Raw genomic sequence first — 26,295 nt, 5'->3', positions numbered from 1 at the left:
CGCTCACCCGCGTCTGGTCTTTCGTATTGAAAAACCACCGGTTTCGGGAATGCATTTAGAACACCACGGCCTGTGAGGTTTGCTTTTGTTGTTGCTGCGGTTCTATGCCCACCACAGAGCCGGCCCTACCATTACACAGAGGAATCTACGGATTATGGTTCACCTGGGCGAGGCGGGGTGGAAGCAACAGCTGTACTGTGGTTGGCTCCCAAGGAATACAACCAAGGTGGGAAACTTTTTTTTTAGCTCAAGGGCCGCATTTCCTTCTGGGCAACCTTCTTGGGGGCCACGTGCCACTAGTGGGTGGGGCCAGAGGCAAAAGCAGGCACAGCAGCGAACGTGCATTTTCACCTTTGTCCAGGAGGCTAGTTTCAAAGCCCAACCCTCTCCAGCCTCCATCCAGACAAGCAACAGGAATGATCAGAGTTCACAGGCAAGCAAAAATGGTCCAAGTCCAAAGCAGGGCCACTGAGGAGCGTGGCCTGAGGACAGATCCGAGGGCCAGACAGAGAGGCCTGGAGGGCCTCATTTGGCCCCTGGGCCCTGAGGTTCCTCACCCCTGCTCTACAACGTCTTCATCTCAAAAAGGATATTATAGAGTTGGAAAAGGTTCAGAAGAGGGAATACTAGAGGCCTGACATAGGAAGCTGCCTTATATTGACTCAGATATCGGTCCATCTAGCTCAGTGCTGCCTACACCGACTGGCAGCAGCTCTCCAGGGTTTCCCTTTAAATATTAGGCGTCTCTGTTATCTTTTCGGTGCCTACTGAAGACCTTCTTCTTTCAACAAGCCTTTTAAGTAGAGACCTTATCCCTGTCTGTGTCTGTCTCGGAATTACGGTTTTTTTTACATGTTTTTAAATATGTTTTGTTCTAACATGTTTAGTTTTAATATGTTTTAAAAGATATTTTAGAATGTTTTTAGTGTTTTTGTTTGCCGCCCTGGGCTCCTTCTAGGAGGAAGGGTGGGATATAAATCTAACAAACCAACCAACCAACAAAACTGTTGTTTTGCTTTGCCTAGGGAAGCCTACCCAGATTTGTAAAGGTGACACGTATTTTAATCTGCAATTTTATTTTTTATAGTGTGTGTGCATGTTATATACATAGTGGTCCTATATGTCAAGCAGACTATGGACATACATTCATATAAATGACCAGAAAATGAGCAACACAAGAATTTCCATCACAGCTAATGATAAAGAGGGTGTCTGCTCAGTCAAAGGACGCACAATGCGTATTTTAAACCACTGTTTTGGATTGTATTTTGATCTTTTTTTTCTGGAGGGCCAACTTGTTTTCAACTTCTGACTTTTTAATCAATAATTCTAATGCATGTTTTGTCTTGGGTAAACCGCTTAGAAGTTTTGCCTCTTTTTTTAAAAAAAAAAAACACAGTTAAGTGGCATACAAATTCTGTGAAATGAAAAACAGAACAAAACCAGTCATAGAAAACAAAATTAGAAGCGAAACAGAAACAATAACTGCGAGGGCGCTGCATGCGCCACGTACCGTGAAAATGCTCGGCTGTTTTCCGTCTCAGGGCCTCCACCGTTTCCTCCGAGTCGGCCCATTCCAAGACAAGCCTCCTGCCGTACAAATGGGTGCTGTGGCAGAGGGCGTTGAAGGCTCTCTGTGGAAAGAGAAAACAGGAGGCACGCCGTTGAGCTGGCTTTAAGAGAATCTGCAATCCCTCTGCCTCTCCCTTTCTCCTCTCCCCCAAATGGAGAGACGAATAAAGGCCCCAAATGCGCCACGTTACACTGGAAGGGGTCAAACATATAAAGTAGGTGTGTGCACTGGATTGAGATGAATCCCAAACTGGGATGATCTGGGGGGATCCAGGCTGCTCCCGAGTCTGGTGAAGTCAGCCTTGGATTGCCTGAGGTCAGGTTGGGCTGCCCGGAGCGATCCGGAACTGTCAGGGGGCAGAGTCTCAGGTAGAAAGGAAAAGGCGCAGGCAGCCCCTGCACGTACCTCTGCATGGAAGGCGTTTGCAAAGCAACACACTGCAGGCCTGAACCCTCCTGTTCACAGTGCGGTTGGATGGTAGTGGTGGTGGGGGAAGGAGACGCAGTGTCACCTTTCCCTGTCCCCTCCTGGCCTTAGGCGTTTAATTAGGGTTTCAAAAAAAACCCTTAATTAAACATTAGCCCCACCCCCAAATTGATTTAGGGCTTGATCTGGTTGAGGATTTGGTTCAACTGGGCATCCTGGGGAACAAGCTTGTCCCCAGCCGGGAGAGATAAGGGCCATTATCAGTTGGAGCCATGCACAAAAAAGGAGCTTTTCCTAAAAGGGCATTTTCAGAGAGCAGCTTCTTTTTTTAAGGAGGCCCTTGCAAAAAAGAAAAAAGAAAAAAGTATACACCCACATTTGGAAGATAGGGAGTGATGCTGGAAGGCTAGTCACTCGAGACATCATGGAAAGCTAGTGGCTTGAGACATAAGAACAGAGAGAGGAGCCCCCAGCCCCCTTGATACTGAAGCAAAGCACCCTTGCACAAAATGAGAATGGTTGGGGAAATAGCGTCCCTTCAGACAGACAGACAATTTTAGCTGTCCTATATGCAGATCCACACAGAAATAAGCTATTTATTTATTTATTAAATTTATATCCCATCCCTTCCTCCCAGTAGGAGCCCAGGGTGGCAAGTTCCCCATGAGTTCAACAAGGCTTATTCTCAGGTAAGCATCTGCAGCAGGGATAGACAATATGGTGCCCTCCAGATGTTGCTGGACTATGACTCCCATCCTCCCTGAACACTTGGCCAAGCTGGTTGGGCAACCTACTTATCAATCGTACGCCATTATTATGAAGTCACATGAAGCTGGTGATGATGGGAATTGGGCATCCCACCTGTCAAAATCCTGACGTCGGAAGTTCAAAGGACTTTGGCAATCCTCCCTGCACTTGTCCAATTTTGGAGATGCAAAGCAGCCTCCTTCAAAGAGCACCACTGGGAGGGTGAAGCAGTTTCCGTTGAATGGAAAACATTTTCCCCTCCTTGACCAAGGTCTGCTCCTTCAGTTCCATCAGCTAATGGATGGCTGGACGCGTGCCTTGCTCTGGCAAAGGAGCAACTGGGAGCCCACTTTTAGCTCCTGATTGTTTCTTTCAAGCCCTGACCTTACCTCCTCCATACCAGACATCACGTAGGCCAGATGGAGCATGGCTTCCCCCCCCCAAATGGCCTTGCTGGCCAAATGGGAAGGCCTGGCAGGCTATGTTTGCCCATGGAACCCAAGGTTCCCCACCCATGTCCTAAGGACTCTCCAAAGAGACATCTTCTGCAGAACGGAAAGCTGGACAGATTCACCTTTGGCGTGGCATCTTCTCCAAACAGAGTAGCTAGCTACCGTGTTGGAGTCGGTGGATCAGGCTTCAGGTTTGAGGGTGCTTACAAAGGTATCCTCCACATAGTGGTGGGCTGGTGGCTCCATGTCAGAGGCACAGCGGAATCTGCTCCAGGTTTTAGTCTGCAAGGACCTGTCCAGGATGCTGAACCTATTTTGGGGGGAAAGCTTCAGCACCTTGGACAGCTCCTTGAAAGTTCAGATTAAATCCTGGAGATTCCACGGCCATACTGACATGCCACTGTGGCTATGGGGAGGGAAACCTAATGTAGGGTTTCTCTAGTGGAGAGATGGGACACCTGTGACCCTCCAGATGGTGTTGCAGTGCAGCTCCTGACATCCTTGAGCATTTGCTATGCTAGCTGGAGCTCACAGGAGTTGGGAGTCTGATGACAGCTGGAGCATCAGAGATTATCCAACCCGACTGTGGCATCCTTGTGCAGAGAATTATCTTCCAAGACCTCATTCAGCCAGGGGAAAGCTACTTGAGCAATAACTAAGGCTCCAAGGGAAGCCATGGAAGAGGTCTCAAATCCCCTGAACAGGAAGGACTTCCACTTTTTCTGCCACGTTGATCTTTGAGGAGCTCATCCGAGTCCAAAGGTGGAGGTGTCTTTTATGGGAAGGCTGCAACTGGAATATCCATCTTGGGAACAGCCAGGTCTTGCACTGTGTCATCAGAAAGATGTTAGAATTCATCACAGAGGCCATGGTGTGATTTGCGTTGGCCTATTCCTTGTGAACGATGCCATGGAAACTGGCTGCCAAAGGGATCGCCTTAGCTCGAGGGAGGAGGCCTCTCCACTTCTGGGAATGAGTACTGTAGAGGGCCTTCCCGGCCCCGGCATTGGGGAGCTTGCCTTACAACTAGTTTTGCCCTCTTCCACTCGAGAATAACACAGGAAAACAGGAAGCTGCCTTATACTGATTCACACCACGGGTCCATCCAGATCAGTCTCGTTGAGCAGTCTTCCAGGGATTCAGAATGCAAATCTCTCCCAGCCTTACTTGGGAGATGCCGGGGATTGAACCTGGGACCTTCTGCATACAAAGCAGAGGCTCTGCCACTGAGCCACAGCCCTTTCGATTGAACAACAAGAAAAACCTAACTGTTAGAGCAGTAGATAATGGAACCCATGACCTGGGGAAGTGCTGGGCTCTCCAACACTGGAAGCATTGAAGAGGCAGCTGGACAGGCACCTGTTGGAGATGCTCTAAGATGGATTCTTGCATCGAGCAGGTGGGCTGGACTGGATGGCCATAGAGGCCCCTTCCAACTCGACTCTTCTATGATGCTGTGATTCCCCAAGAGAGCACTAGAAGACGCTTTCGGTTTTAAGTTTAGCTTCTCCTAAGGTTGACGTTCCCTGCGATGTGGCAGCTTAGGCTGTTTTTATTTGCTGCTGCTGCTGCTGCTGCTGCTGCTGCTGTTGTTGTTGTTGTGTGCATGTTTTTAAATGCCTATTTTCACACCGAATGTTACCCAATTAGCAGAGCAATGTGTTGGCTTAAATAAACATCGCTGTGGGGTGGAAGGGGGGAGCTGAGTGGAAGAAAAGAGGAGGAGGAGTCAGCTGCAGGGAGTAGTAATAGCTGTTTACGTTGGCAGAAACAGCCGCCCCAACCCTGGCAAGCAACTGTGGTTCTAATTGTAGGCTCTCGTCTGCTAATTTGTACTTTTTAATTTCTCACTTCCCGGCATCGCTTACAAGGGAGAGGGAGAATGTGTGAGAATGAACGCTGCGCCCCCGTCTGTACACACAAGAGATTCGGCAGCTGGGCGCCACCAGATTCTTGAGGTCTCACCCAGGCAGAGTGTCATGTCAGAGTCAAAACCTTCCCAGCCTCCATTCATCGTTTCATAGCCTCAGAGACAGGCAACAGTAATGCTCTCCGAAACACAGGAACTTAGGAAGACGCCTTATACTGAGTCACAACCACTGATCCATGTTGCTCAGTGTTGTCTACACTGACTGGCAGCGGCTCTCATGGGTTTCAGGCAGGGGGCAATTCCCAACCCTACCTGGAGATGTCATTGAGGATTGAACCGGAGGCCTTGTGTATGTTAAGGCAGGTGCTTTAACCACTGAGCTATGGCCCTTCCCTGGTCGAGATATTACACAAGTTGCATAAAAAGGGCCCCAAGGGATCGGACCAAAGACTCATCTAGTCCAGCCTCCTGCTTCACACAGACGCCTCCGGGAAGTCCGCAAGAAGAGTGCTTTAGCCCTCTCAGGCTGTTATTCCTCAGCAACATGCAATTCAGAGGCAAGCTGCCTCTCATCTTGGAGGTAGTGCATGCCTATCGTGCAAATGCGGCTGGTGCCCGCTGAGACGGGAGGCAAGGAGGCCAACAGGAGGTGCAGCCAGGGGTAACTCATTCGACTTTTGCCCCCCTCTCCACCTCCTCCCTGCTGAGTTCTACAATGGCAACACCGAGGAGGAAGCAAACAGCCAGAGTGGTTGGGAGGAAGAAGGCAGATGGTCTCGGAGGAACCAAGACGGAGGTTGGTGGGGCAGTACCCCACTTGCCCTAAGGGAGTAGCCTCCACTGCCTTCATGACTGGCAGACACTGATAGCCTTATGAATGTGTGCAATCGCCTTTTAAAATATCTACGTTGGTGGCCATCACTGTCTTCTGAGCAAGCAAGTCCCAGACTTTAATGTGTGACACAGGACTTTCATTTTCTGTCCTGAATCTCCTTTGTCTGCCCTGAACCTCCTGCCAATCAGCAGGCCACTAGGTGACCACGGGTTCTAGAGGGATGAGTGAGGGGGAGAAAACTCATCTCTGTCCACTTTCTTTACACCATTACACTATCTTGTGATAGTTTGTTATGTGCCTTCAAGTCGATTACGACTTCTGGCGACCCTATGAATCAGTGACCTCCAAGAGCATCTGTCATGAACCACCCTGTTCAGATCTTGTAAGTTCAGGTCTGTGGCTTCCTTTCTGGAATCAATCCAGCTCTTCCTTGGCCTTCCTCTTTTTCTACTCCCTTCTGTTTTCCCCAGCATTATTATCTTACCTAATGAATCATGTCTTCTCATGATGTGTCTAAAGTATGATAACCTCAGTTTCATCGTTTTAGCTTCTAGTGACAGTTCTGGTTTAAATTGTTCTAACACCCAATTATTTGTCTTTTTCGCAGTCCATGGTATGCACAAAGCTCTCCTCCAACACCACATTTCAAATGAATTGATTCTCCTCTTATCAGCTTTTTTCACTGTCCAACTTTCACATCCATACATAGAGATCGGGAATACCATGGTCTGAATGATCCTGACTTTAGTGTTCAGTGATACGTCTTTGCATTTGAGGACCTTTTGTAGTTCTCTCACAGCTGCCCTCCCCAGTCCTAGCCTTCTTCTGATTTCTCGTCTCCATTTTGGTTAATGACTGTGCCCAGGTACTGATAATACTTGACAAGTTCAATGGCCTCGTTGTCAACTTTAAAGTTACATAAATCTTCCGTTGTCATTACTTTAGTCTTTTTGACATTCAGCTGTAGTCCTGCTTTTGTGCTTTCTTCTTTAACTTTCATCAGCATTCGTTTCAAATTATTACTGGTTTCTGGTAGTAGTATGGTATCGTCTGCATATCTTAAATTATTGATATTTCTCCCTCCAATTTTCACACCTCCTTCATCTTAGTCCAATCCTGCTTTCCGTATGATATGTTCTGTGTATGGATTAAACAAGTAGGGTGTTAAAATACACCCCTGTCTCACTCCCTTTTCGATTGGGAACCAATCGGTTTCTCCATATTCTGTCCTTACAGTAGCCTCTTGTGCAGAGTATAGGTTGTGCATCAGGACAATCAGATGCTGTGGCACCCCCCATTTCTTTTAAAGCATCCCATAGCTTTTCATGATCCACACAATCAAAGGTTTTGCTGTAATCTATAAAGCACAGGGTGATTTCCTTCTGCAATATAAATGTGGGTGTATAAGTAACATGCACCCAGCAGGCCACTATATCTATTTTGGGCTAATCTACATACAGGCCCTAGGCCTGAACATTCCCAAGATCTAGCCTCTGGTTTTGTGTACATATTATTATCACCATCACCAATGTATGACGCATTTGTAAATGTGGGTACACAAGCAACATGCGCCCAGCAGCTCACTGTATCTACATTGGAACTGAAATTCCACACACCCCGGGATTCTTGCTGGCATGACTGTGCATGTCGCTCCCAGATGCAAGGAGAGAAGGAGGGAATCGTCTGGGTTCCACAGCAGTGGACGCCATAGATCACGGAAGCGGGCCACCGAGTTCACCTCCCAGGGGGACAACGGCTCACTGGATCTAAATGCTCTTAATTTGGGGGACAGGACCACTCTGCCTCTCAGCTCCCTGTTGCCCTATTAAACACTCGGCCCAAAGAGCCCAGAGGCAAAAACCATTAGCAGGACACAAAAGGCAGACAACATTAGGCTGTTGATAGATTTCCCATCCTTCCTAAAAAACAAAGGCTCATCAGGGCGCCAGTTGAGGATGTTCCCTGCAGGGCCAGCTGAGCTCCTGCTGCTGCCGCTGCGAGAGGAATTCTCTTTGCTCCTAAATGGGCGGTTTCTTGGTTTTCAGAGCAGCTGAGTTTTTAATACCACCCAGAACCAAGCACCGCCCCGGGGAACCGCAGGAAACAGTCGCTTGTAAAGAGGAACGCCTTGCAAAAATGAAGCCCACAAGATTCCACATCGATATCTACTCTGGTGGCAGCCAACATGGTGCCCACCAGATGTTTCAAACTACATGCCCATCATCCCTGAGTACTGGCCATGCTGGTGGAGGCCGATGGGAGTCATAGGCTAAAACATCCAGAAGGCACCACATTGGCTATTCCCGGTGTACAAGGGTCATAGCTAAAGTTCATGCAACTGCACTTTATCAATCATCCTGTCACTTGTGCTGCCTCCCTTCCCCGCTCAGGCAACATTTAGATCAGGCGTGGGGAACCTTTGGCCCTCCAGATGTTGCAGAACTACAACTCCCATCACCCCTGACTATTTGCCATGACTGCTGGGTATGATCGGAGTTGTAGTTTTGCAACATCTGGAGGGCCACATGTTTCCTGCCTATGATTTTAGATTTAGGAGACCCGTAACAAACTACATTTCCCTGGATTCATTGGGGAGAAGGAGCTGTGATGGTGAAAGTGGTATAAGAGTGTTTTAAATGTATGGTGTGGAGGTGACCATTGTTTGTGGTTCCCCCATGGCCTGGGCACACGAGCCGTATCCCACCAGAAGCCATGCATCCAAAAGTCCAATTTTGGGGGTGTGTGGGTTGGGGAAGCAGGTTTGTGCACAAGAACACCAAATCAGCTTTAAATGCACAACTGGAATTTGCTAGTATGCAATTGAATCCTGCAACAGTACCTTCCAGGAAACTACCGATTACTGAGTCACATTCACTGGTGCATCCAGCTCAGGATTGTCTACACCAGCCTTCCCCAACTAGTGGGCCAGCAGATGTTGTTGGACCACAATGCCCATCTTTCCTGACCACTGGCAATGCTGGCTGAGGCTGATGGGAGTTGTGGTCCAACAACATCCGGTGGCCCACTAGTTGGGAAAGGCTGCCTTAAGATAAAGGAACATCGCAAGCTGCCTTGCACTGAGTCGGACTATTGGTCCATCTAGCTCAGTTGTGTCTACACTGACTGGCAGCAGCTCTCCGGGGTTTCAGGCAGGAGTGTCTCTACCGACTGCAGCTGGAGATGTCAGGGAGTGAACTGGGACCTTCTGCATGCAAGGCAGATGCTCCGCCACTGAGCTACGGCCCTTCCCCAAAGGAAGAGAAAGTCTAGGGTGCTCACCTTTGCGTCCTGTTTGGTGAGGAAATCCACAAAGCCGAAACCACGGTGCGTCCCTGTTCCAACCATTTTCTTTGGCAGGCGAACTGTCTTCAGCTCTCCAAAGGTGCTAAAGGCAAGGAATTTTTTTGGGGGGGTGGGGGTGGGGGAGAGCGGGAGAAAAAGAACAATCCGCAAATCAACAAATAGAACAAGAAATAATTGGGATGGTGAAAGAGAGAATGTTATTCTCCTTTCAAAGCATGCTTATAGGACATTCAAATGTTCAGGAAAAGCACAAGCTTCAGCGTTTTCAGGATATCATCACCATCATCGGGGAAGCCTTGTCCGACTGTTCCCATGGTTTTTTTTAAAAAAGTCAGGAAGTTGGCATGCTCTGGTTTAATTTTCTCCCTGACATGCTAGCTTTCCGTGCTCTTACAGCTTTTAAGAATTGAACAGCTCGGCTGGATCAGGTCAAAGGCTCATCCAGTCCAGCATCCTGTTCTCTCAGTGTCCAGCCAGATGCCTCATTGGGAAGCCCACAAATGGAACCTGTGCAGAACAGCAACTCTCCCCGCTTGCGTTCCCCAGACAATGGCCTTCAGAAATATACTGCCTTCAAACAAGTGGAGGCAGATCGTGGCTAGCAGCCACTGATAGCCTTACCCTCCATGAAATTGTCTAATCCTCCAAGGGTGTGGCCATCCCCACCTCTTGTCGGAGCAGATTCCACAGTTTAACTATGCGCTGCTAAACTAAGCTTTCCACATGGGGAGAAGGCTGCTCGGGCACGCTGCACAATGTGCTGTCCCAAAACATTTGCGTTAGTTCTTTAAAAGGTTAACGGAGATTCCGATCTCACAACAGAGATTCTGAACTTGGAACTGGGGGTGGGAATAACTTTTATTTAACACAGAAAGGAAAACACACACACACACACAAGTAAAAATCTAGCACAGTGGTTCCCAAACTTTCTTCCCTATGAATCACCGTGATTTAACAATCACTCTGAAAACTGTAGCTTTCGTGCAGGGAAGAGGGGTCTCTCCTAACAGCTCTCTGTATCCTGAACTACAGTTTCCCAGCAGTCTTTGGGAGAAGCCATGACTGTTTACAGTGGTATGATACCGATTTCAACGTATACTGCTGATGGGGCCGAAGTCAGTCAGTGGTATGCTTGCTCCACCGGTGAAATGTTTTGCGCCAGTGGAATGTCGCTGCACGAGAGAATGCAGAAGCAGGCGGCCGGTCAATTTGCTGCACACCAGCCTGCGCAATTAGTTCCCACTAGCGCAACGGTTGTGTTGGATTCCTCCGTTGTGCAATGTTAACGCTCACTCATCAGCTAGCGCAAGAGCCCGTTGGATCCAGCCCAATGAATCATATATGCCTTGTTTTGTGGCAGTGTGTATGTGAGAGTGAGTGTGCCTGGATGTGCATGCACATAAGGGGAAACAGAGGGCGCTAGCCAACCTGTCCCACAGATTCTCTTTCCCTTCCACCCCTGAAAATCCCACAGTAAAGCAACCTCTTTTCTCACTGCTAAGAGTCAGCCGCCTCTCGCCCATCATTGGGGCCATTCATCAACACCTACGTACAAATTGGAGGCAATGAATATTTAACGCAGGCTCTGGATGGCTAGGGTGTGCTATTTTATCCGACAATCTCCACACATGCAGCGTGAGGCCGGGGGAAGCCAGCTGGGAATAAACACGGTAAAGTGCCATAAATGCTCTCGTGAAATGATAGAAGCTAAATCCAGGGAGTTAACCTGCTGCACTGTCCGCATGACCAGGCATCCATCTGCTGAATTTCCTCGGGATGCACCGTGTGTAAGTAGAGCATTATGAAGTCTCAAAATGAATCCGCACGCCTCCCTCCTCGGAGCCTTCCCCCCCAGCGCTACCTCCTCCTTGCAGCCTCCATCTCTCTCCTTTCTTTGAAAGCCGCGCTGAAACAAAATTGCAAAACAAACTAAAACAAGAGAGAGGCAACAGCCTCGGAGGATCAGCGGGCTGGGGCCTAAACCAGCAGGGATGTTGTGCCCAATCTTTGAGGAGGTGGTGAAAGAGGGAAGTAAACAAGCCACAAAGGGCCATTGTTGTAAGCAGACCTGGGCCGTTATCTGCTAGAAGGTTCAATCAGGATCCTCTGTCCAGGTGTGAATCTTGCAAGACCTCTTCGGGAATTATCTCTGCCTGGAAGAGCAGCAGGCAAATGACTAGTTCCACCCTAAAAAGATCTTTCCTTCACAAATTCACCTAATCTTGTGAATCTGACTCCTGCTGGAAGGGCGGGATATAAATCAAATAATAAATAAATAATCTGCATGCTGCACTGGTTGGCATCTGAGCTGTGCTGGTTGCCAATTTGTTACTGGGCCCAGTTCAAGTTTCTTGTGTTAATTCACAAAGCCCTAAACGATGTGGGCCCGAATTACATTAAGGACTGTCTGATTCCTTATGCTTACTGCCTCGATCACCGAGATCCTTGGATGGGCACTTTTTGTGGTACCCCACCACCCATGAGGTTTGACTGGTCTTTACTAGGGACTGAGACTTCAATGTGGCAGGCCTTGCCCTGTGGAACTCTCTGCATGCTGAAGGTCTGAACGGAATCATTCCTGCCTTCTTTTAGACGTCACCTAAAAACTGTGTTATTCAGGCAGACCTGTGCAATGTGAATTTCTTTTGGCCAACAAGCATTTATTTTTTATTCATCTGTCATTTTGTTTGCCGCATACTGCCTGGCCGTGTTTTTATGAAGTTGTGGTGTATAAATAGTTCAGCAAACAAACTGACAAAAATAGATCATGCCCCTCTGAAGCCATTTTAACCTAGCCTTCATCACCCCATCTTGGGGCAGCGAGTTTCAAAAGTTAATTATGCATCGGGTAGAGAGATAAATGGTTCTGTCGCAAATCAACTGCAAAAATTTAACTGGGTACCCCTCAGTTCTAGTCTAATTATTATTATTATTAATAATACAGTCCTGACCTAAGCTGACCATCTCACTGAGAGTAAAGCCACAGCTGTAACCCAAATGTGGTTATGGTAAATGGAGGGCAGAGAGCGAGCGAGAGAGAGATTTTTTTTTGGGGGGGGAATCCACTGTTTTCCAGAGAGAGTCATGGCAAGGGAAGAGCATTTTATCAGGCTTCCTTACCCACTGAGCAGCAAGCCAGGGGGAACCAAGGGGGAACCAAGGACTCCTTGTCCGGGGACACCCCCCTTTCTCTCCCACTGTGTTGATAATTAGAATCCATAACACGGCCACTGACATCCACAAAGCTGCAAAAAACGGCAGGGAGGGGACGCTTTAATGCCCCCCCTTCTCTCCGAGCAAAAGCGAGCCACTAACACCTCTCTTTTCCAATTACGATGTTCACCTTTTGAGGAGTGGGAGGAGGCACCAATTACCCTCTCCAGAGCACAATGTGCCCTGTCTGTGAAGAATAATTTATGTTTTGATCAACAAGAAGAGTTCTCACATCTCTAATTTGTTTTGTAGCATGGGATGGGGTTGGTCTCTGTGTGCACATGAGCAAAAGGGTGCACGCAGGGAGGGTGTGTGTGTTTCCTGATGGAACCCGAGAATAATTATGGCCCTATTGAGCTCTGGAAGCTACAATGTGCACAAGTCCCTATTTGTATGCAGATTGCGAGCCTGAACAGGGGAATGGGGGGGCTTCTGGGTGCACACACACATGCATGAAAGTGAGTGCATGCTTTTACAAGGCCAGACAGTAATCTGCCAAAAGCTACTAGCTGTGCATGCTTCCTTACACATTAAACAAATGGTCCTCAGCCCTCTTTGTATGGCGACCCGCAAGTCCAAATTTACCTGGTATGGGGACCCATTGATTTATTGTCACATGAATTTTGGACCTTAGGTCTTTGACAGCGGTCAGTTTCATGCATTCTAATTGCAAATTTGCCTATTTCACAACCGGTACTCCAGGCATCCAAGTATTGAAATATTTACAATCCGCACTTTCATAAAATATATCACTGCGGTATACAACACACAAATGCAATCAGTAGAAGTATCCATAAATTAAAAATGTAATTAAAAAACCGTCAATAAAACACCTGCCTCCAGACACCAGAAAGTGTTAAAATGTAAGGCTCGAGCCTTTCTGACGTTCAGTTACGCAGCATTATAATATGCCAAGAGGCTGCAAGAGTCATACCAGTTAAGGATTAAAAGCAATACTTTTTTTGTGTGTGTGGGTTACTTAGAAAGCGTGCAACCCACTTGCAGAGGCTCCACTATTCACAGGCTGGGAAACACTGCATTCAGCAATACACCGCAACAATCCTGACAAGATTGCAACACACATGGCCTGCAAGGCCAGACAGCGATCTCTCTCAAAGGCTGCTAGCTGGGCATGTTTTCCCTGTGCCTTCAACAACACACCACAACAATCCTGACAACACACGTGCAAACAGTTCATGTATGAAGCATTAGAAACAGACACCAGCCTCCTTGTGCAGCATTAGGGATAAAAATGATTCCTCCCTCCCATTATTTATTTATGCCAAGGGCAGGGAACTTTTTCCAGCCCAAGGGCCAAATTCTCTTGCTTGCAACCTTCCAGGGGTCACGTGCTAGAGGCAAACGAGGTGTGGCTTAGGGGGAGTCCTGATAGCCAGAGGGCCAGACATCTGAGCCCTGGGGCCTGAGATTCCCTTTCCCCTCATTTATACCCATCAATAGCATTATTCAATATACGGTATATTGTGAGAGGCAAACCTAGGAAACAGCCTTCAGCCCCTGGCTCCATCTCGCACAGTACTTCATCACCAAACCGCTAGTAACTTTAGTGGCTATTGTTTTTTTTTTGGGGGGGGGAGAACCCTCAGGCCTGGAAGCCAAATGTGGCCCTGCAAGCCTGTCTAACTGGCCCTCAAGGCTCTTCTGAGGCCACACCCCCTTTCCCTCAGGCCACGCCTCTGACTGGCCCTGGTTCACTCCTTCTGTGGGTGATCCTTTGTCTGGCTGGAGTTGTGTCCTTGAACTCTGACGATGGAGGATAGAGAGAGGGGTACGCGAATGTGGGTACAAATCAGGCTGCTGTACAGAAGGTAAGATGTATGTTTGTTGCTCTGGCTGCTTTGGCCTCTGGCACAGCCCACCAAAGGCATATGCCTCCCTCGCCCCCCACGGACATTTGCCCAGAAAGGAATGCAGGGAGGAAGAGAGCATACCTCCTTACCCTGAGATTTTTAAGATCCACCTTATTTTTGCAATGTTTGTGATTTTAAGTTGTTTTAAATTGTTTTCAAAGATTTCATTTCTAGTTTGTATACTGCCTTTCCACATTACTGTACTTGAGGTGGTTTACAGCCATAGACAGGCCAAACTATACCAAAAACACCCCCACGGTCATCCGATACTAATTCAAAAAATAACTAAAAATAAACAATTGGCAAAATTCAAGGATCCATTTCATTTTTTATCACACTGACAAGATATCCGCACGACAACAAAACGAAAATACCTTCATCAATTCTTTGTGACGAGGTGCGCCTGGCGCCAACACTGTCATCTTTTCGGCACCAGGTCAAAGACTTTTCTCTTCTCCCAGGCATTTTAGCATGTGTTTTTAAATTGCTTTTTTTAAAATGTGTTTTTAAATTTGTATATTTGCTTTTAATGTTTTCAATTGTTGTAAACCGCCCAGAGAGCTTTGGCTATGGGGCTGTATACAAATGCAATCAATCAATCAATCAATCAATTACAGTAAATCATACACAAACTATACCTGCATCCGACAATACAATTCAGCCATACACTACAAAACATATCTATTTTAAACAGCTGTAAACTGCCCTGGGAGCTCAGGTATAATAATAATTATCATAATGTATGCCACTTTGCGTTCCTTGGAAGAAAGGCGAGATAAAAAAAAATTAAGCAGAACAAATGTTACGGTTAGATTTAGTAGTAGAGGGTTCCCTTGCAAGCACCAGGTGTGGGGGACCTTTGGCCACATCCCACCGCTCTTTTCGAGTGTGCTGGTCCTTCCTGTTAGCACCTTGTTTTTCTGTGCTGCAATGGAGGAAAAGGTGCTTTGTGTGCGTGTATGTGTGTGCAAATAATCAGAATGGTTACCAAAAGAGGTTTCTGGAGGGAGCACTTGACATCGTGGGAACGCTTTCATTTTGGGTTGTTGTGGCTTTTCTGCTTGTGAGGCCACATGCACATTGTCGTGAGCGCAAATGTGTGACGGAGACTAGGGTTGGGGGGAGGGAGGGTTGGGGGAGTGAAACTGCTGAGCAAATCTGTTCCAATGGCTCATTTGCCATCTGCGACTTCTGGATCGCCTTTTAAATCCTCTGGAGCTTGCGGAAAGCTCCCCCCCCCTCCATCCGGTTGTTGTTCATGTTTCGGATTGTTTCGGGGTCATTTGGAGGACGCAGATCTAGGGGGAGGGAGATTGTGGAGAATGTGCATCCACAACGCCCATGTTCCTGACACTCTCTGTGATGTAGACCAGTGGCGGGAAGCTGGAAACCTGTGGCCAGGGGAGGGGGCCCCGTGAGGACTCATGGGGTACCGCTCCACAAAACTCAGTCTGCCCTCAGCCAGCCTCCCACCTGCCTGTCTTCTTGCTTACAATGGGATGTATCCAATGTTAGTCCAACTCAGAGCAGACCCACTGGAATGAATACACAAAACTAACTTAAGTCCATTGAATTCAATGGGACTACTCTGAGTAAAGCCTAAGTTGGATATAACCCAGCCAGTTAGGGTTGCTCTGCCTGCCATTGGGTCTGGCTCCACCCTACAGGTGGTCAGACTGCCTTCTGCCCTACCAGCCCCACCGCCGCCTATGGCCCTCCAGATGTTGCTGGACTCCAAGTCCCATTGGCCCCAGGCAGCATGGCCCATGGTCAGGGATGATGGAGAGTTGGAGAATCCAGCAACATTTGGAAGGGTCATAAGTCACCAAACTCTGGCCCCATCAGCCTTGACCATTGGCCATGACGGCTGGAGCTGATGGGAGCTGGGGCTCCAACGACATCATCTCACTTTCTTATACATCCCCAGTCGATGACTGAGCTCTGCAGCTGAGGGCCTCCTGCAGACACCATCTTATCAGGAGGTCCATCCTGCAGTACATAGGAAGCAGACCTTTTGTGTGGTGGCACCAACCCTTTTGGAATTCCTACCGCTGAAATATTAAGACAGGCGCCGTCTCTGTTGTCTTTTCGGCGCCTACTGAAGACCTCCCTCTTCCAACAAGCCTTTCAAGTAGAGCTCTTTATCCCAGTCTGCATCTGTGTTGGAATTGTTCTTTAAGATTTTTAATTTTATTTTTTTTTAAAAAAAGTTTCAATGATTTTCCCCCCCAAGACATTTAACAACATGTCTTGTCACTTGTTGTTTGCCACTCTGGGCTCCTTCTGGGAGGAAGGGCGAGATATATATTTAATAAATGAATAAAACATCTGAAGGGCTGCCAGGTTTCCACCCCTGCCTAAAGGCCCTACCCCACAGCTGAAGAGGAACAGTGGCCCCATGGAGTTGTCTTGGGAGAGAGGTGCCAGGCATATAAAGCAGTTTAGAGGGGGAGCGTTGAAGGCTGAGGCAGCCAATGTGGGTGCCCTTGAGATGATGTGAGACTACAGCCTTCTTTCACCCCTTACCGCTGGTCGTGATGGCTGGGGCTGATGGGAGTTACTAGTCCAACAACGTCTGAGAAAGCAGCCGGTTGGCAACCCATGCTGTAGAGCACTGTTCTTCAACCTTGGGTCCTCAGATGCTGTCGAACTACAGCTCCCATCACCCCCAGCCAGCTTAACCAATGGCAAAGGATGATGGGAGTTGAAGGCCAACAGCATATGGGGACCCACAGTTGACAGACAGTGTTCTAGAGCAGTGATCCCCAAACATTTCCCCCCATGGACCACTTGAATACTACTAACCGTCTGGCGGACCTCTTAAAAGAGTTTTGGCCTGTTGTAGCGACGGTAATGCCCTGTGGTAGATCTTCTGTGATTTTTAACTGTGTTTTTATGGCTTCATTCCTTTCTTATATTGTCTTTTGCTGAATCACAATTTGCATTCCACGGCATTCAAACGATAATGCCAGGAAACGCTTCTCTGATTTCTTACAGAGTGAAGTTTACTTGCAAATCCTAACACTACAAAATGCGACACCAGAAATCAAAGCAGCAAGAAAATACAACTGAAAATCAATGTGAATATTTAATGCATGAGCTTCACCTGATACGGACCGCTGGTGGGCCATGGACGACAGTTTGGGAACCTCTGCTCTAGAGTAGAGGTAGGGAACTCTTCCCAGCCCAAGGGTCACATTCCTTCCTAGGCAACCTCCCAGGGAACACCTGTCAGTGGTGGTGGTGGTGGGGAGAGGCAAAATGGGTGGAGAAAACGATGAGATTCTGATTTTTGTAGAGCAAGCAACACGCCAGCCACACAAATGGCAGGTTTCTACACATGTGTATCTCCATCCAGGCAATGAGAAGAATTATCACTGTCTGAGGACACATTCCAACCAAGTGTAAGCGGCTACCTTATATCAAGTCAGACCACTGGTCCACCTAGCTCAATATTGTAGCCATTGTACTACCGACCTCACTGTACACCTGTGAAACATGGACCATCCATAAACGCCACTCCCACCTTCTTGAAAGATTCCACCAACGCTGCCTCCGGAAAATCCTGCAGATTACTTGGAAAGACTAATGTTAGCGTATTGGAAGAAGGAAAGACCACCAATGTTGAAACAATGATCCTTCAACATAAACTTCGCTGGACCGGCCATGTTGTTCGAATGCCTGATCACTGACTTCCAAAGCAGCTCCTTTACTCCCAACTTAAGGATGGAAAACGGAACATCAGTGGACAGCAAAAGAGGTTTAAAGATGTTCTCAAAGCTAATCTAAAAAAATGTAACATGAGCATCAAGAACTGGGAAGCCTTGGCCCATGAGCGTCCCAATTGGAGGTTGGCTATTATCAAAGGTGCTGTGGACTTTGAAGAATCACGAGTACAGGGCGAAAGGGACAAACGAGCTAAGCGGAAGGCACGTCAAGCAAATCCTCATCGCGACCATCTTCCATCTGGAAACCTATGTCCTCACTGTGGGAGGCTGTGTGGATCCAGAATTGGCCTCCACAGTCACTTACGGACCCACCGTTAAAGACCTTACCCTGGAAGACAATCTTACTCGGCCATGAGTGATCGCCAATGAACGAATGACACTGATTGGCTGCAGCTCTCTGGAATTTCAGGCAGGGATCTTCCCGTAGGCCTACCTGGAGATGTCGGGGATTGAACCCAGGACCATCTGCTCTACGAATGAGATGAAGCAAAAGAACTTGGAGACGTGTGGAGCCCGGCCAGTGAGGGGTGTGGGCTGGGGAGTGTCTTAGGGGCCAGACATTTGTCATCCAGGCCTGAAGTTCCCCATCTGTGCTCTAGAGATAAGTAAGAGTTCAAGGCGTGGGGGTCACAGGCAGGGATATAATGAGAAGTAAGGAGAGAGAGGGAGATGGGGCCAGGAAAAGCCGTGGAGCGCTTTGAAGGCAAAGAAACTGAATTCGTGCTGGACGCAAAAGGGAACAGGGTTGGCTGAGTGTTTGAGGAAGCCCTTGGCAAGTGTTGTGAATCCCTTAGATTCCCCAGAACCAGCCCACCCTAAACCAGCCATGGGCTCTTACCCGATGGCTACAGTAGGCAGGTACTAAGTTGCCACTTTAAAATTCAGACAGCCAGTGTGACGTCATGGATAGTGGGTTGGGACTAAGACCTGGGAGACCAGGATTCAAATACCCACTTAGCCCTAAAACTCACTGGGTGACCTTGGGGCAGTCACACTCTCTGAGCCTAACCAACCTCACAGGGATGTTGTGAGGATATAATGGAGAAGGAGGAGAACGTACACCATCTTGAGCTCCTTGGAAGAAAGGTAGGACATATATGTAATAAATACATAAATAGTTCATTCATTTAAAAGCATTTCTAAGCCATTTAATATCTAACCACCAATTGGCTCAGCATCACCACCAGCCTCTGCTTGATGCCTATGAGATCTGAGAGATTTGAACAACAACAAAACCCCACTGCATTTTAAAGTTGTTGCAACCCGCCCTGGGACCTCCGGGTGAAGAGCAGGCAATAAATACTACTACTACTAATGACAGCACAGCTGCCACAGATGGCAGCGGTGCTGAGAATTAAATACTGATTTTGAAAGAAAAAAAATCTCTTATTTCAAACAATAAGGAATGAGTCCGGGGGGGGGGGGAAGCCAAGGCAAGTTTTGATTCCACTGTCAGCCAAGCCTTTCTGGGCCTGGATGTGGCATGCCTCGCAATCTTACACTACCACCACCCTGCCCTCCCCATTGCTGGGATGATGAGCTCCATCTCAGCAAAATGCATCCCATTGCCACACAATTTCCTTAACCACCCGCAAAACAGCATCTTCCGTCCCCCCCAACTGTCTTGGACCATCTTTGCTTTGTGCCAACTGGCCGATTACAGAAGGATAATAGCCACTTCCACCCCCCTCCAATCTCCTCCTTTTTTTCTCTGAAAGAAGAGGCTCTCAGCCCAATAGCGTTTTTGCCCCTGGGCCCAGCCGTGGTCAGTTCCACCCCCTGAATAAGAGAGGCAATGAGACGCGCAAGGCAGAAGGCATTCTCTCCCTCTCTCCACGCCCTTCACTCTTCAGATGACTCCAGTTTGGCTAATCCCATTACAAGAAAATAACGTGGATAATTCAAGCTAATGAAATCATTACAAGGATGCAGACAGCCAGGGGTGGACATTGAGAGCTAATTTAAACACTCTTTCCCCAGCGTTATCCTCGGCACAGGAAATATCTGTAGGGTGAGGAAGGAGAGAGCGATCGAGATCCTTTCTTGTTACTGCAAAAATCTGGCTAGCGAATTCAGGGGAAATGGTTTGAACCATCTTCTTTTTTCTTTTCTCCCCTTCCCCAATTATGATTATTGCTGTCATCAATAACATCTCCTTGGTAACCTGGAGGGGAATGAATGAATGAATGAACGTGGAAGGACAGAGGGCAGGGATTGGAATATACCTTCTGACACGCTACAATAAGCTTGTTCCCGTCCGCAAGAGGAAAGAGAGGTGGCTTTCTGACATAGCCGGACCTGTCTCAGCCCACTGAAACCCCCAGCTGAAGCCGTCTCAACAGCAAGGCAAAAGAAAGCCTTATCAGATGGATGCAGAGTGGTTTACGGTAGTGGTGGCGTTTCACAGCGATCTGAGCTATGGCTTCACTGATCTGTGTGTGTGGGGTCCATCCCGCCCCAGAGATGTTGCCACCTCTACCGGAGGCAGGACGTAGGAAGGAAGTGGCATTAGCCTTTCAAAAATCTCAGCCTTTGCTTTTTAATTATTATTTTTTTTAAAAAAACCCACGCTGCTAGTCCTTACAGTTGCGAGGATATTCTGGAATGCGGATTAGTACTGCCTGCTTAACAAACCTCAACCAGGAAGAAACAAGACCCCATGAAGCAGAAAGTCTAGAAGAGTTGTTTGGAAGAAAGATGCAGAAGCAAAATCATCATCATATACTGGTTGGCAGGATATCCCTTGCAGAATAGCAACTGGGAGGGGTTCAGAGAAGGGCAACTAGGATGATCAGGGGATTGGAAACAAAGCCCTATGAGGAGAGACTGAAAGAACTGGGCATGCTTAGCCTTGAGAAGAGAAGACTGAGGGGAGATAGGCTAGCACTCTTCAAGTACATGAAAGGTTGTCATATAGAGGAGGGCCGGGATCTCGTCTCGATCGTCCCACAGTGCAGGACACGGAATAATGGGCTCAACTTGCAGGAAGCCAGATTTCAACTGGACATCAGGAAAAACTTCCTAACTGTTAGAGCCATACGACAATGGAACCAATTAACTAGAGAGGTAGTGGGCTCTTCAACACTGGAGGCATTCAAGAGGCAGCTGGACAGACATCTGTCAGGAATGCTTTGATTTGGATTCCTGCATTGCACAGGGGGTTGGACTTCATGGCCTTACGGCCCCTTCCAACTCTATTGTTCTATGATTCTATGATACTATGAATCCGAATACAGGTTTCTGTGCCTTGCAAAGTGAGAATTCTACACAAATAGCAGAATTCTGAAGAGTTAAGGAACATAAGTTACCTAAATCCACCCAGCTTGTACAATGCATGTCATCAGTGAATCCAGGATATAGATGTATTAAATAAAATCCACTCATTCCAGCTGCCTCAGGATTCTACAAATCTTTTGTCGCTTCCCTCCTTTTAGAATTCCTCCATCCCCATATCACCAAAGATGCAGCACAGGGAGAAAGAGGAAGCCAAACTTCTCTGCCATTACCGAGAGGCCAGCAACGTTTGGCTGTTGCCATTCCAGCTGATCATAGAAAAACTTTACAACAAAGGACTAGCGCCTGCATTCTTTTTTTTCCTCCTCCATCCCAAGCTCTTTTCCTTTTGTGCCATGCCTTTTAGACTGTAAGCCTGAGGTGAGGGGCTGCCTCATGATTGGTGTTTGTAAGCTTCCAGGAGACCTTTTTCAGCCAAGGACCAGAGTAAAAGTCCTTTAAGTAAATTACATTTTAAAAAAATGCTGCAAGTTGTTTAAACCTATCATCCCCATAGAGGGTGATCCACTCACACTCACCCTTGATCTGTTGCTGGATTCCAAATCCCTGGTCTGATGGGAGTTGGAGACCAACAAAATCTGGACAGTCACAGGCTACCCATCTCCATTTTGAGTTCTTTTGTGTTACTTTTTCCAACTCTATACTCTTTGCTGAAAATGCTCTTTACTTTTTCATGATCAGTTTAAGAAACTTCTTAGCCGGCCTCCAAAGCATAAACATCCTCCGAAAGTGGCAAACAATACTGAAATATTTCTAAACAGACGTCAACATTCAACGTTAAAACAACCAAACATAATAATTGTTTCACGACAAGCCAGTCTTTCCTCATTATAAAACCCTACTAATGTGCACATTTTTTTAAAAAAAACAGGTTACAGCAAGGGTGCAGAGCCTTTTCCAGCCCAAGGGCCACACTCCCACCTAGGCAACCTTCTGGGGGCCTCATGCCAGGGTGGGCAGAGCCAGAGGCAAATGTGGACAGAATGTAAAGTTTGCCTTTACTCAGTAGGCTAGTTTGTACATACAACACACCCTCCACCTTTCACCCAGGCAACCAAGAGGCATCATCAGAGTGCAAGCATGCATTCCACCCAAGCAAAAAGATACAAGAATAGGTATGAAAAAGGGCTGCTGATGGTTTGGTCTCAGGAGAGTCCCAAGGGCCAGGCAGACAAGCCTGGGGAGCTGCATTTGGCCCCTTGGACAAAGGTTCCCCATCACTGAAATACAGCAACAGAAATGTTAGCCTATTCTCCTGATGCAAAGTAGACGGAAAGAATCATTTAAAAAGTCTTTGGAGCCCAACTAAAAAAAACAAGGAGGGAGCCAATTTGAACCTCTCAGAGAAGGGAGTTTCATAAATTTGGACCCACCACTAAAAAGGCCCTGCCTCTTGCACCCGCCTCCTAACGCCCCTCCTTCTACTCGCAAGAGGAATGTAAGCCATCACGGCTCCTCCAAAGAGCCCCCAGCTACCCCAGAGACAGGGAGGGGCAATGGGGAAGAAAAACAGTGCTGCACTAAGCATGTGTGCTACCCTAAAAATCCACCTCTGACAGAACCTTCTGCTTCCCTCCCCCAAGTTTGACCCACTTTCCGTTCATCCCGCAAGACACACTCCCGAACTGGTGAGATGTCACAAGGCAATCCAGGATCGGGCAGCCTCTGAATAAAAAGGCAGCCGTGAGATATCATAATTAGAACGGTCATTAGCGACGCACACAGCAGAGGGTCTTGTAAATGAAGTGTAGATTCGGGCCTCTTTTCATCCCACCGGGAATACGAACAATCAGTCGGATTAGTTAATGGGACCAGTTACCAGCGATGGCAGGAAACGAGAAATGACACTTTTTCCCAGCAAGATTTTTTTTTAACGTGCCACTAACAAAGCGGGTGATATTGGTGAGAGACAAGAATATACAGCCCCTCGCTCTCCAGATCCCCTTCACAGCTTCTCTAATATTCTTCCCAAGCTCTAGATCAAATGATTCTGTCCTTATGCATTACACTTAGATCTTTTCCTCCAAGGGCCTCAAAGCAATATAAAGAGTCTTCCCTTCTCCCATTAGGGTGAGAAAGAGATTGATCCCTGATCATCCAGTGATCTTCAGGGCTGAGTGTGGATTTGAAGTCTGGGTTTCCCCAGTCTAGCCCAACTAAATGTAAGTGTACTGCCTTCAAGTCGATCCTGACTTAAGGTGACCCTATGAATAGGGTTTTCATGGTAAGTAGTATTCAGAGGGGGTTTATCATTGCCTCCCTCTGAGCTGAGAGGCAGTGACTGGCCCAAGGTCACCCAGTGAGCTTCATGCTGTGCAGGGATTTGAACTCTGGTCTCCCAGGTCGTAGTCCAACACTCTAACCACTATGCCACACTGGCTCTCTTGTATGTGATATACCAACATTTAAATTCTGGGCTGGTGTGAAAATTTCATTTTCAACTTAGGCCCAGGGTACTTTAGGGATTGCCTGAATCCTTCTATTGCAGCTCAATGACTGAGATCATCTGCAGGAGCTTCATTGGCCATCCCCTACTCTCGAGTTGTGGGGTTCTTTTGACATCGACAAGACGCTGAGCTTTTAGGGTCATCGGTCCAGTCCTGCGGAATGTCCGGCAGGGATTCAGCAGGCGCCATCTCTTTTAACCTTCAAATGTTTGTTGAAAACTTTTCTATGCAGTCAGGCGCATGCAGGCAATTCCTACAACATCTTCCAAAAGAGTTAGCTAACAATCTGCAATTTTACTTATTTTTTTTACATGGTTTTTGTTGTGTGTTGATATATCCCAGTCTGCGTCTGTGTTGGAATTGCTTTTTAATATGTTTTTAAACCTTTTTTTTTTTTTAAAAAAAACCCCAATATGTTTTTAACCTTTTTTTTAAGATGTCTTGAACGCTTTTTTTTTAAAAAAATTTTTTTTAAAGAAGTTTTGTTTTAATGTATTTTATAGCCTGTTTTTAAGATGTTTTAAAGTGTTTTTAGTGCTTCTGTTTGCCGCCCTGGGCTCCTGCTGGAAGGGCGGGATAGAAATCAAATAATAAAATATAATTGTTGTAAATGGCTTGGAATTTGTTTTTATACGAAATTGCAGGATACAAGTAATGTTTTATAGATAAATAAAATACAAATAAACTCCCTGAACATTAGCCATGCTGTCATCTGCAGAGTGGTTTGTCACATCAAAAATACAAGCAAACCAACAAAAGCAATAGAGCCCACCTTGGAAGGGGGGGGGTCCAGGCTCCGCTGAGTAAGAAATAAGAAAAGCCTGCTGGATCAGGCCCATGGCCCAAACAGCCCAGCAACCTGCTCTCAACAGTGGCCAGGAAAGCTGCAAGGGACTCTCCTCGACCCATCTGGAGATGACTGGGATTTAACCGGGGACCTTCTGCATGCAAACCAGGTGCTCTACCACTGAGTTGCGGCCCTTCTGTAACTGTGCAGGAGTTAATTCTGCAGGATGACAGAGACAGGGAAACAGATGGAACAACTGGAAAACCTTCTGCATGGGGACGCGAGGGGGAAAGGGGGCTCAGAGAGTTGGGAATGCAGATCTGCGGTGGCGCTGGTGCAAAGAGAAGGAGAGACCGCGCACGCACATCAAGTGATGACATGCATATGCGAACGTGTCATCACAGATCTACCACCACTGGTAAAGCTGTCATATCGCCTCTCTTCAACTAACGTGCGATGTCTCTCCAGTGGAGCCAGTTCACACATAAGCAGCTGCCAGTCATCAACAGAGAGCCAGTGTTAGAGTGCAGTGGTTAGAGTGCGTTGGGCTCCAGCTGGGGAAATCTAGGTTCAATTCTCTCCGCAGTCACAAATTTCACTGGATCTGGCCAGCCAAACGCCAGTGCACAGTTTAGGGAGCTGCGATGGATGATCTTATCTAGGGCCCACCTGTATCTTACATTTAAAGCAGTGTTACACCACTTTAACAGTTATGGCTCCCCCCCAAAAAAGAAAAGAATCCTGGGAACTGTAGTTTTTAAGGGGTGCTAAGAGTTCTCAGGAGACCCCTCACAGAGCTGTAGTTCCCAGAGTCAGCTGGGAAGAGCGATTGATTGTTCTGGGAATTGTAGCTCTGTGAGGGAAAAAGGGGGTCTCCTAACAGCTCTCAGCACCCTTCACAAATGAGCACTGTGCTTTGGGGGGGGAGCCATGACTTTTTAAAGTGGCATCGTAGTGCTTGAAATGTATGCTGCGGATGTAGCTTAGTGTATGGTAAGCATGCAACAAAGGAGAGATGTAGCCATTGATCGGGGAGTGTGGGCAGGTGAAGGATGTGAATCAGTCAATGTGGTGTAATGGTTAGATCAGGCATGGGGAACCAGTGGCCCTCTGGATGATGTTGGATTCCATTTCCCATCAACCCCACCTAGAATGACCAATAGGCTGGGTATGATGGGAGTTGTAGTCCAGCAATATCAAGAGGGCCACAAGTTCCCCATCGGTTAGAGCGTCGGACCAGGACTAGGGAGCCCTGGATTCAAATCCCCACTTGGCCATGAAGTTCACCAGATGAGTAAATCTCTCTCTCACCATACCCTACCTCACAGGATTGTTGTGAGAATAAAACGAGAGGGGGGGTTGTTGCATCTGGAGGACTGCAGGTTTGGGGAGAGCTGGGTTCAAATCCCCACTTGGCCACAAAGCTCACTCAATGGCCCTGGGACGGTCACAGTCTCTCAGCTTAAGCTACCTTGCAGGGTTATTGTGAGAAGAAAATTGATAGGGGGCCGAATGAGTGAGAAGAAAGGAAGATTATATGTATGTGTGTGTGTGTGCAGGTGTGTATGTACACCTACACACACACAAACTGGGAGAGGGAGAGAGATCTTGAAAAAAGCAGGCCTTTGCCATCAGGCCTCAACTTTTTCAGGCACAGACCCTCAACCAGCTTTTATTTCTGTCATACCTCATCTGGCTTATTTTGGGAAGGGAAAGCAAACAAAAAAAAGGAAAACTGTGTTCTTGCTG

General features: G+C 47.4%; 1 protein-coding gene across 4 annotated transcripts in view; it reads right to left on the bottom strand.

Moving 5' to 3' along the window:
• Nucleotides 1-26,295, bottom strand: part of RBM19 (RNA binding motif protein 19) — a 101,253-nt gene that overhangs the window by 27,648 nt on the left and 47,310 nt on the right. For all 4 annotated transcript variants that reach the window (XM_061602878.1, XM_061602877.1, XM_061602879.1 and 1 more), the window contains exons 22-23: nt 9,183-9,288; nt 1,514-1,634 (exon numbers count right to left, since the gene is read on the bottom strand). In XM_061602878.1, the coding sequence (XP_061458862.1) occupies nt 1,514-1,634; nt 9,183-9,288 (227 nt within the window). The remainder of the gene's footprint in view (nt 1-1,513; nt 1,635-9,182; nt 9,289-26,295) is intronic.

The sequence above is a fragment of the Rhineura floridana genome, chromosome 19 (genome assembly GCF_030035675.1).
Source record: "Rhineura floridana isolate rRhiFlo1 chromosome 19, rRhiFlo1.hap2, whole genome shotgun sequence".
Lineage (NCBI taxonomy): Eukaryota > Metazoa > Chordata > Lepidosauria > Squamata > Rhineuridae > Rhineura > Rhineura floridana.
The sequence above is the reverse complement of the archived record's forward strand: the minus strand, read 5'-3'. Positions and strand labels throughout refer to the sequence as shown.